At 40.6% G+C, this 12,106-nt stretch overlaps 1 protein-coding gene across 4 annotated transcripts in view; it reads left to right on the top strand.

Annotated features, from left to right (window-relative positions):
- Positions 1–1,699: 1,699 nt before the first annotated feature.
- The window catches only part of LOC107544723 (integrator complex subunit 6-like), a 51,752-nt gene continuing 41,345 nt past the window's right edge, over positions 1,700–12,106 (top strand). The window contains exons 1-2 of one of the 4 annotated variants that reach the window (XM_087829372.1): positions 1,700–1,912; positions 2,049–2,126. In XM_087829372.1, coding sequence (XP_087685498.1) covers positions 1,802–1,912; positions 2,049–2,126 — 189 coding nt within the window. In that variant the 5' untranslated portion in view covers positions 1,700–1,801. The remainder of the gene's footprint in view (positions 1,913–2,048; positions 2,127–12,106) is intronic. The other 3 variants (XM_087829373.1, XM_087829374.1, XM_087829375.1) reach the window with 3 other exon arrangements.

The raw sequence follows: 12,106 nt of genomic DNA, 5'->3' as shown, positions 1-12,106 counted from the left end.
TGTATGTTGCTTTGAGCTGCATAGTTCATTGGTAAAGTTTTCTATTTACACAGAAATAGAAAACTGACACATCAGCCCCCACTAGTCCTGCACTTTTTAGCACCACAACCCATGTAGGCATTGCCCTTCTCCAATATTTGTATCAGAATGGAAATAGGGGCTTCTAGTGTCTATTTCCCCATTAATTCCCACCAGGTGAATCCCACTAGACTTGCCTGAAATGCAGCATGTGTATTACTATCTCTGGCTGAACTTTTGTTTACACCATTCCTTCCAACCCAGAATCCCTCTTTTCCCCCTTTGTGCCTCCTCCCTTTCATCCATGAAACCTTCTGAACTTCTAAACTACTGGACCATTGCTTTCACTGCATTTTGTGTTTGCATCACTTGTTTGTCCCTGATTCATATACTGCCATGTGGTCTCTTCAGAAATCTTATTTTTCTGAAAATATTATTGAATGTGTTCTCATATCTATAATATATTATACAAAGAATGTATAAAAGATTACATAAAGGTATATCAATAAAATGATAAACTCACTGAAACTCAGGTTTACACATTGTGCATAGTATCCTGCTAGGAATACGCACTTCTGCATTTAAAAATCATGTTATATAAAGTAGTCAGCCAAGTGTGATTGGCCTCTTATTGAGCCTTTTTTGGAGCCAGACCTGAGAACATCCCTCATCCTTTTACTGAAAAATGCCATCTACTATAATCATTTCAGGGATTAAATGAGGCTAACGTAGGTGCCTGACAGTTTGTAGGTGCTCAATAAATGTGAATTGAATCAGAATCTTGGCTGGCAAATCTCTCATGTGCAAAGTCGGCGGATTTATCACAAGCAGGCCAATACTTCCAAGAGCTCAGTGAAACTGAAGAAGCTTGTGCACACAAAAGGCAGTTTAGGTAACTGTGTTTAAGTTTTAGTTTCCTTTCAAAGTAGATATATGTGGAATGCAAGGCCAGGAACTGACTAATAAATACTGATCAAAAGTGGGGAGGGAGCTAAAGGAATGTGAGTAGGTCTTGCCAGGAATGAAGTTTGATGCTTCTGAAATGTTTTGGGCTTAGCCACTAGCAGGATTGATCTATTGCAGTTAGCAAAGCGTTTTTTGAGCAGCCAGTCTAAGCATCTGGTTCTGTATTTCTGTACAACTGTTGCTCCAATTCACTCTTCCTTTCGAATGAGTCATCATATTTGGAGAGCAAGAGAAAAATCCATGCAACCCCCAAAATATCCTAACACCTCCGGAGGCCTTTAAAGGAGGGTCTTTAATATTTCCCCTACCCCGCCTAGGTTCAAACTTCAACTCCCAGGGTTCGCCCAAATCCCTCCCCTTGCTGTCATCTAATGAATATGCAAACACAACATAATTGGCAGCCAATGGTGTGGGTTCTGGTCACATGGTGCCGGTGGTAGGTGAGCGAACAGAAGTTGTGTGTCGGTGAACAGAGACAGCTCTCAGTCTGGGGCGAGCGCTTGAGTGAGCTTGAGCGGATGCTAGGGCTGTAGTCTCTGCGGCAGGGGCGGCGGCAGTAGTGGTGGCAGAAGAGAGGAAGGGGGAGGGCCCCGAGGGCTACACACGCTCACACTTTCAAGTTCCCCTGGAGGGAAAGGAGGTGGGGCTGCAGAAAGAGGAGGCCAGGAGCAGTTCCATCCGTCCAGTCCTGTCTCCCTCTCCCCTCTGGCTCCCTTTGCCCTGGCTCTGCGAGAGTTGAGGGTTCGGGTGGCAGTAAGCAGCAGTGAGGCCAAGAGGGCCAGGAGAGCGGGGAGTGGAGCCAGGGGTGAGGGGGAAGATGCCCATCCTGCTGTTCCTCATAGACACGTCCGCCTCTATGAACCAGCGCACTGACCTGGGCACCTCCTATTTGGACATTGCCAAAGGCGCTGTGGAGTTATTTTTGAAGGTAAAGGGAGGGGAGGGCAGAGACAGGGAGAGCTCCCGTGGGGGTGGGGGTGGATTTAGGTGCTTCTGTAACGTTTGTGTCGTCCCCTCCTCCCTCCTTCCCCTCGCGGCCCCCTCCGTCATCCCTCGTCCCGCAGCTGCGCGCCCGGGACCCAGCCAGCCGCGGAGACAGGTACATGCTGGTCACCTACGATGAGCCCCCGTACTGCATCAAGGTAAAGGGGCTATCAGGGAAGTGGGGCGGCCAGGGATCGGGAACCCTTGGGCTGGGGCGGCTTCGCCTTGCCCGTGCCTGAGTGGTCCTGCGTCGCCTGGAGAGGCGTGCGGGGCGGGGTGGGGCGCGCTGGGCTGGCGGCGCGGTGCTGGCGGTGGCTTCACAGTCGCTGTGGCGCCGGGGGTCAGAGGAGGGGCAGCCCTGAGGAGAAACCACAGGAGATCCTGGCCGGTGGCGGCAGCGACCTCAGTGGCCTCGGAAGATGGCGGACATTTTGCTTTTGTATGAGCCAGAGAGGGAGACTGTGGGCGCTGCTGAGATGGAAAGGAGGGAGAGGAGGGAGGGGAAGAGACCCGCCCCTTCGGGGTGCACCCCGCGCGGCTGTGGCCAAGGGGAAGGGCGAGCCTGCGACTCCGCCCCAGGTGCTCCAGCCCCAGGGCCGGCTCCTCCTCTGGCCCCTCCTTCCTCCCCCTCCCCTGCTCCCCCTGCTCCCCACTGTTTCTCCCCGCCCCCCCTTCCTCCTGCTCCCTCCTCTCTCTTCCTGCTGAGAGCATGGCAGCGCCTGCCACCGGCCTTCAAAGATTAGACTACTGCTTTAGGACTTCTAAGGTCTTCAACCCACCGCTGCCCGAAGGAAAATGTGTCCGCTGAGCCAGCCTCTCTACCCCCAGACCAGAAAAACTCTTCTCGTTTCTTCTTCGGAATTGGCCCGGCTGTCGGTTACCTTAGCTACTGTTAGTGATTCATTTGAGACCTGACAAGCTGCAACGAGGTGGGAAGGGGGATACCCAGTCCGAACCGACAGGAGGCAGAGCCTTTTAGGGACCTGGCCTACCTATTTACATCATAAGTTTGGTTTGTGTTAGCCTCTTAGGGATTTCTCCAGTGAAAAAGGAAGGAAGGAAGGAGAGGACTCAAGTGCAGTTACAATAGTAAAATAGTATGATTTGACCCAAAGGATTCTGACCGACAGGAGAAAAGTGGGGAGGACTTCACCTCCATGGGGTAATTTATTCTACTAATAGAGAGGACATAAAGAACCGCTTTGCCTGCAGTGACCCGATGAAATACAACTCAGACTATTAAATCAACCTGCAGAAGAGTCCTTTTGCATATTGAACCTTAAAAAACATATTACCCTAATCCTTGAAATCTTTTGCTAGAAGCCCTCATTTTCTTAGAATTATCTCAGTAGTGCTGAGGAGGGGCCATCTGGATGTGTTGTTATTCATTTCACCCAAGTAAGGTATTTAAAAGAACGGAAACTACCAAACTGAATAGTTAACTGGTCAAGGAGAGTGCTTCTTCAGAAATAAAACCAAAGGGGGGGGGGGGGATAGAAAAAAGAAAGAAAGGCTTTAACTTTGTAACTCTGTTTTCATGATCAGTTTGATTAGTAGGTTTCCTTTAAAAATCTCTGGTTTCGATACTTTGTTTTCAGTTTTTGATTTGTCTATTTAGAAAAATGGAGCAAGTAGACATCTTTCATAATGCCCTGATCTTTAAAAAAATGTCTGTTTCCCAAAAGGGTGTGACCATTTCTTCCACTTAGAAGAGCAGATATTTGTACATCTTAAGTTTAAAGTTCTACACCCCTTGAGTACTGATACAGATAAGAACCCACCATTTATACTGTAGCCATTTAAAGTCCTTTAATTTGAAGTAGTAAAAAGGATAAGCTGCAAAAACAGTGTGCCTTTTCTTTAAAGGAACCACTCACTTATTTAGCACTTTTCTGAATGCCAAGACTCATAATTTAAAATTGGATTTTGAACAAATATAAACAAACTCATACATACAGACATCAGAAAAAAAGTTTTTAATAAAAATGGATTTTGACCTATAAAACTTTCATGGCAATATTTACAGAATCTTTGGAAAGGAAAAAGAAAGTCTCACAGCCCCCTCCCCCCCTTAATCTTCTCATATCTTTTTACCCAGCATTGTAATCACTGTACATATTACTTTGTGTTCTGCTTTTTCCACCTATAATGTCCCATGAATTTTTCTAGGCTGCCACATAGTCCTCATACTTAAAATTTTTAGTGGCTGTGTAATTTATCCATGGTATTTTAGAGGCTCAAGATAGTTCTATGAACAGAGGGGAAAAGTTGGATATTTTTTTTAGTGGAAATTTCATCTGTTAGCTCTTTTAATCCTGCCATTTTATATACTACATTTTTTCCTAAAGTAAAAACAAAACAAACAAAAAACATTCTTTCCATTTGAGTTTGATCTTTTTTCCTTATGTAGACCAGGTATGGGAAGATACTTTCTGTAATACCTTTAATTACTAATCATAAGTTCTTTTCTTATTTACTCTTTATGCTTTTCCAAGGTCAGGTTTTTCCTTTTAATCTTACATGATAATTATATGTTCTAGGAAATGGTTAATGATCTTAACTATGTTCTTGTCATGTTGTTATATATACCTGAATTACTAATGATATGCCCTAGGTTGGGAGCATTTTCTTTTTCTTAGTCTCTTCCAGCCATTCCCTACTGCTTACCCACAACCCTCCCCTCAGCATGTGGTAACTATTTGTTCTTTTGCTGTTAGGTTCTAGCCATTTTGGAAGGTCTGAAATTTTAGAACAGCTGGTGAATTTTCCTTAAAACTTAGTCTTTCATTTGCTCATATATGGGAGCCATAAATGTCTGTTTTCTGTCGCACTGATGATTAAATAGTTTTCTTTGATTGTCAGCAGACATCTTAGTTCCCCAGATCCTTTCAGCAAAGTGATGTTAGGGTTTAACTTGCAGCTTATTTTTATGCAGAATAAAGTGAAATGTATTTTTCAATTCTCTACAGCTGGAGGGCAATTGTTTTGATCTCTTCTCAAAATAACTGCTTATTTCTCTGGTCTCTGTTATATTCAACTTGAAACACTGCAAAACAAAAGTTTTTTTCCTGCTAGATGATTCAATTCTATTGGTGTTGCAACAGGCATAAGTTGTGCATTTGGTTGGGAGGTTTTTTTCCCTAATAGGCATGGAATCATTCCCAGTATATCCACTTACAGGCTCTGACAATAAATCTTGTTGTGAAAAGTTTCTGTGACTGGAACTTTTCACTAATGTATACTGTTGAGTATGTGAATATAGTATTTCACCTAGGACTTAGTGACTTCTTACTGCACACCCCTTAGGTCATGGATATGTGCTCTTTTAAAATTAGTCATACCTGTTACTTGCAGTCAGCTTTGGATAGATGGAATTAAGTTTGAATCAAGGACCATATAAAAATCATATGAAATTCAAGCATTTGTGCTATATCTGTTTCAAGTGTTCCTTTGCAGACAAGTTTTATATACATAGTGTCATAAGTGTTAATACTACATTTATACAACGGTATCTTTAGTGTATACTAGGATGGAACTCTAATATTTTAAAATGTCCATGTATCCTTATAAGACAAAAACATGATTTTTAAAAGTGGGGTGTTTTTGTTTTTTTGTATAATAGTTCTTGATAGTTTTGTCTGTGTTCTGCTATTTTCTTGTATGTTTTGTTTTGCTATGAATCAAAATTTCCTCTTATTCAGTGAATAGCAGAGTAAGCTTGTCACTACTACTAAATCTGGGTAAATTAAGGGCATCAAGGAGAAAGTGAGCCATCGCCCCAATAAGTTCAATAAAAAATAAAAAGATTCAAAATAGTTTTATGTTTGAAGTTATTTTCTTAAAATGAATTTTTTATTGAAGGAAATACTTTTTAAACATCAAAGCAAGTCACTTTTCTAGCTATAGCAAAACACATGTACAGATAGGGAACAGAAGGATTTTTTTAAAATAAGAAGAGTTGTTTCAATGAAACACCCTAAGTCTGTAATTTAAAATCACAGAGCATTTGAAAAAGTGAAATTTTCCCTTGAGTGTTGCTTTTTCACGTCCTATAGTTAGCTTTGCTTACTGGTATCTGCATGCCTCTGCCAACATGTATCAGTAAAAGGTAATATTTTGGCTTACAGATTTAGGAAGTAAACTTATGCTTTTTTATGACCTGTGTTCCAAACATTTATTGGTATTTTAACTAAGGCATAACCTTTTCATATGTCCATGAGTATATTTTACAGGTCTAATTTGGAAAAGGAATGACTTTTAGGGGAGTCTTTAATTGTGGTTGGAAGCTAAGGAAGTGCTTTTGGGTGAAACGATAGCAACATCGCCTGTGAGAGAGCAGGCTGAGAGAATGGAAGGGGCATTTAATACTCAAAATGCCACAAAAGCAGTGCATTGACTTCTATGATGAATTGTTTCTTTCCTGATCTCCCTTCCTTTTCACCTTTCTCATGGGCCATTTGAAGCATATGATGATAGTTATTTTGAAATAATAAAAGGGGACAGAAACCATCAACAAAATTAAAAGGCAATCTACTGAATGGGAGAAAATGTTTACAAATCATATATCTGATAAGCGATTAATATCCAAAATATCCAAAGAACTCATACAACTCAATCAGTAGCAAAAAACAATAACAATCTGATAAAAAAAAAAAAAATGGGCCAAGGATCTGAATAGACATTTTTAAAAGAAGCATACAGATGCCCAACAGGTACATGAAAAGATGCTCAACATCACTAATCATCAGAGGAGTACAAATCAAAACCACAGTGAGATATCACCTCATACCTATTAGAATGACTATTATCAAAAAAACAAGAGATGTATTGGCAAGGATGTGGAGAAAAGGCACCCTTGTGCACTGTTGGTGGGAATGTAAATTGGTTCAGCCTCTAAGGAAGAAAATATGGAGGTTCCTCAGAAAATTAAAAATAGAACTACAATACAACCCAGCAATTCCACTTCTGGGTACTTATCTGAAGAAAATGAAAACACTAACTTGAAAGCTACATGTATTCCCTTCTTCAGTGCAGCATTAATTACAATAGCCAAAATACGGCATCAATCTAAGTGTCCACTGATGGATAAATGGATAAAGAAAATATGATTATGCTAAAGTTCCTACATTTTTATGCCACTAAATTGATCATTCTTAAAATACAATAAAGTAAAATAGAAAGTCATTCCCCTACAAAAAATCGTTTAGTAGCTTTCCATTACATTTCAGAATAAAATCCAAACTCCTTAACCTGGCTTCCACGGCCTTCATGATCTTTTATCATACTTTTCCAACAATGTCTCCCCACTTTCTTCTCTTCTCCTGTACCTCAGGAGCGAGCCACAACGAGAAATTAGGCCATCTTCTCCAAACTCATTCTGCTTCTTGCTTCTTTGCCACTGCATATGTTATTCCCTCTGCCTGTGACACACTGGTTGGCCTGATGTGCCTCAACTCTTCATTCTACATTTTCAAAAGGCATCCTGCTCCTCTGCCCTACCCTTACTCCAAACAGTGTAAGAACTCCCATTGTGATTCCTTAACACTTTGTCCAGACCTTAACTATAGCAGTTAGCATGTTATATGGTGATAGTGTTCATGTTGGCCTCCCTAATATGAGCTCTTTAAGGGCACACATTTGAACTTCTCTATATTTGACCCCAAGTACTTAAGGGAGTGTCTGGATTTTAGTAAGTACTCAATAAATATGGGGTGGGGGGAGATTTCAGGTAATATGTAAGTGTGAAAGGTACCCAGTTCCCCCTCCCATTTTCACTACTCTTCTCCAGAGGGTGATCACCATTAACAGTTTGATATGTTTAATATTTATTACAGCTAGCATTTTCACTTAGGTTGAGGTTTACAATGTAGTAGAATCGTATTTTTACAACAGCAATGTATATGTGTCCCCTTTTGTTTATTGAACTATAACTTATATACAGTAAAATACATCAATCTTAACTACCTGGTGCATTTTTACATCTTTGTACATTCATGTAACCACCACCCTAGGCCAAGGTACAGAGCATTTCCATCAATCCGTAAAATGTGTTTTGCTTCTTTGGGCAATCCTTTTCTCCACCACTGATAACTGTTGGCCTGACTTTTATCAGCAGTGTAGAGTTATGATTAAAATGGTGTTTTTTGGAAGATAAGTCTGACAGTGGCTGTACAGCATTCTAAGTATTTATTTACCGTATGTTCATTGAGCACCCTCTCTGGACCAGGCTTTATTATGGGGCCTAAAGTGGCACCAAGAAAGACCTTGCCCAAGGAGAGATCAGAATAGTAAAATTGTCCTATTTATCAAGAGTGTTGAGAATAGTCATTAGAGATATGTGACAAGATGTGAATCAAGGTGGGGGAGATGTCAAGAACAGTGGACTATGAACCAACAGATTGGAGGTGGGGGAGGGAGGACGGGCAAGACCCAGTGAGAATTCAGTTTATCTAGTCAAGACTGTAACTAGTTGAGACTGGACAACAAAAGAGCTTTGAAACCTACAAGCTATAGTTTGTACACCTCTCCCAGGATAAAGGGCTATGATGGACTTGAAGAGAAATAGGGCAAGGCTTGCTGTCTGTGTACTTGTTTGGTTATTACATAGAAGCATATGTTGAGGTGCGCTGGGGAGAGGGAAGAATGAAAGATGGGGGAGATCCAAAAGATGTAGTTGAAATTGCCTAGTTTTGCATTAGTGTTGGACACGTGAGAGGTTTTGGCCTTGAGTTTGGGATTAGGGTGTGTGTGGAAGTGGGGGTTAGCAGGGCAAGGCCACACGCAAGGAAAGGGCAAATATTGTACTTTTCAGTTGGCCTTTGCTTCAGGAAGATAATTAGAACTGTTCACGAGACAGAGTTCTTCATTTCAGAGTGGCCAAACATCTCAGCTGTTCCACATCTCAGGGAGCAATGTGCTTTCCAGAGAAAGGCATGTTTGAAGGACCCTTTGTATGGGCAGGAGGGGGAATAGGGATGAAGAGAACCCATTAGTTTAAGTCCTTAAATGAAAAACTGTTAAACAAGGCTTCCAGTTCCCATTCACCGATAGTTTATTTTATTTTATTATTTTATTTATTTTTTAATCCTCACCCAAGGCTATTTTTTCCATTGCTTTTCAGAGAAAGTGGAAGGGGAATAGAGAGAGAGAAACATCGATTGGTTGCCTCTCCCATGCACCCTAACCAGGGCCAGGGATCGAGCCTGCAACTGAGGTACATGCCCTTGACTGGACTCTAACCTAGGACCCTTCAGTCCGAGGGCCGACGCTCTAACTACTGAGCCAAACTGACCGATGCTTTCACTGACAGTTTAAATGAGAGATCCAGGCAAGTCCCTGTGTGTGCATATTGGAAGCTGGGAACACACTTTCACCTGGATACAATGTTCTACATGGTGATTAGGTTCCCAGACCTTCCTTCCCAGGAAAGCTTTTTTACCCTTAATGTCACTTAGCCATAGAACTATTGTGTTTGTTATTGTTTCTACTGGGAAATGGATTTGGGTTTCCAAGGTGATTTAATAACACATCCTTCCCCCTTCCTCAAAACTCTGGTGGACTAGTGGTCCCAGTGAGGGGTGGGGACATTATAAGGGTTCAATCAAAGAGGGTGAAGGGCTGAGGTGGCAGTGAGGGTAGGCATGGCTCTTCAAATATAGCAGTCATTCATATTTTAGATTGGCTGTATTTGCATGTTCGGTACAGCATCCACTAGCCATGAGTGGTTATTGAGCATTTAAAAGGCAGCTGGTCTGAATCAAGATATGCTGTAAGTGTAAATTAAACACTTGAGTTTGAAAACAATACACAAATATATAAAATATATTTTTAACAATTTCTATATGTTGATCACAAGTTTAAATAATTTTTTAAATATTGGGTTAAATCAAATATATTATTAATTTCACCTGTTTGCTTCTATTTTTTAATGTGGCTACTTGAAAATATAAAATTACATTTGTGCTTGCACTATAGTTCTATTAGACAGATGTATTGGTCTATATTCTTTCTTAAGATATTTATGATGTTCATATCCTAGAAATTGCTTCTGAAGGAGGACCCTTTCTCTTGAAGTTCAGTTTAAAATGAATAGTGCCATACTGGACTCATTTGTGCATAAAAGGTTATCATACAGTTAAGAGTTGATGGATTGATAACCCTTGGCCCTGAGGCAAAAATATGAAAGCATCCCATTCTTGATTGTATTGAATGCCAGTTTGGTTGCATAGACTTTTGGATGTAGTTGGTGATCCAACTGGTTGGGTTAGAATTTTTTTCCTGTGCTAAGTACAGTAGAAGATATATGTGAACTCCTAATATAACTATAGTAATTCAGAATAATGTTTGTAATATATGCTCACCAGTTGCATTAAATGTTTCATGATTTTAGTGTTATTAGAAATATGTAGTATATCCCTTCATAGATTTACATAGCTACTTGGCTCAAGCATTTCCAGGAACAGTATTCATCAAGAAAGTAGACTAATGGATAAATTATCCAGCTTGGCATAATGTAAAACCTATAAAACAAAGGGGAATTTGTATCACTGCTCTTATTGAAGATTTCATTGATGTTCCCTAGCAGAGCCCTTGTATTATATCATGGGAAGTCATCAGTAGCATTAAAACCAAATCCACACCACAGGAAGTCTGCCATGATTATTACTTTCTCTAAACTCAATCCTCATAATGGGGATTACAGAAGTGACTGTGTTATTTTTTGTTATTGTAATGGCTCCCATTTAAGGAATAGTACTGGTGTTTAATTCTGAGGTTGGGCGAAAGTAGAGATTTGCTGATGAATAACATACATAGGAGGTGCAACCATTTTATGCCCTAGTTTTGGGTCCTCCTAAAACCATCTTAGAGTCAAGGGTGTTATCTGGTGTTTACCAATATGATTTCACTTATATCTGCTTTCTTGTAATAATGAACAATAATGTAATAGCATTCTAATGAGAGTAGCTAACATTTATCGAATAATGCTTATGCACAGGGCAGTGTGCCAAAGAATATAAAGTGCTTATTTCATTTATCTTCCCTACAGGCCTAAGTTGTAAGTACTATTATTATCTTCATTTAACAGATAAGGAAACTGGGGCCCAGATTGGTTAAATAACACAGCTGAAGAGTAACCTAGGTCTGACTCTATTCCAGTCTTAAGTAATGAGCCACTTCATTTTTCCTATCAGTCATGGTACAACATTCCTTTCAATAACTTCTCACTGGTATTTTCTCATTATCACAGATGCCCTGGAGACATGTTTTTAGACAGAATTGTCGTGCTGTTGTTTATAGTTGCTTTTGATATGAGTGCTCAGTATTATAGGAAGCATTCAATGAATGAAAATTATTACTGCCAATGTTACCACTTTTAGTATTTCTCTATTCCTAGGTGAGTATCATGGTGCATTTGTTTGTGAAACATTTTGGCCTTTGATGTCCCACAATTATGCCCCTATTCAGGGACAGATGTGGGATTTTTGAGACTCTAAGCTGATTGGAGCTTGAGATAATATGTATATTTTGGGGGTAAAGTTTGAGGACTATGGCTTAAGATGAATAGGCCCTATAGGAAGGGTGGTAGTAGGCTTGAAAAAGCAACACATTGGCTATCACAGTGGCCTGCAGAAACTGATTTGCCATCTTCCCTTTATCAATCTCTTGATAAATATTTTTCTTGTAGGGAAAAGGAGGATATTCAATGTACTCCACAGTAACCATTTAGTTTCTCCTAATCCACAATCTGTGGGGGAAACAGAAGTGGTTATGTATCAGCCTGTGCCTCACCTAATGGTGCAGTCTTCATTTCATCCAGATCTCCCATTTTCCTCAAGCCACACCCCTGCCATGGCCAGATAGCTTTTTTTCTTCCTGCTTAGTTAGGTTGGTAAGGGGTGGGTTTCAGAGAAGGAATGGAGATGCTGCCAAATCAGCCATTAGGGCCTTAACCAGAAAAAGTTATATGTGAGACTTTTGTGTTGATGTGCCAGATGTTGTAGGAAAAGTAGAGTTCTGGATCTCAAACCATATTCACCTGATTAGATTATTCACTTGTGGCAGTTGCTCTTTCATTACTTATATCCTGCCCTGAAGTTTGAGTAGTTCAGTAAACTTAGTACAAAGAGCCAGACTCTGG

This window comes from Miniopterus natalensis, chromosome X, assembly GCF_054644295.1.
Source record: "Miniopterus natalensis isolate mMinNat1 chromosome X, mMinNat1.hap1, whole genome shotgun sequence".
NCBI classification, from domain to species: Eukaryota; Metazoa; Chordata; class Mammalia; order Chiroptera; family Miniopteridae; genus Miniopterus; species Miniopterus natalensis.
Note: the sequence above shows the minus strand (reverse complement) of the source record. Positions and strands in the feature narration are given on the sequence as shown.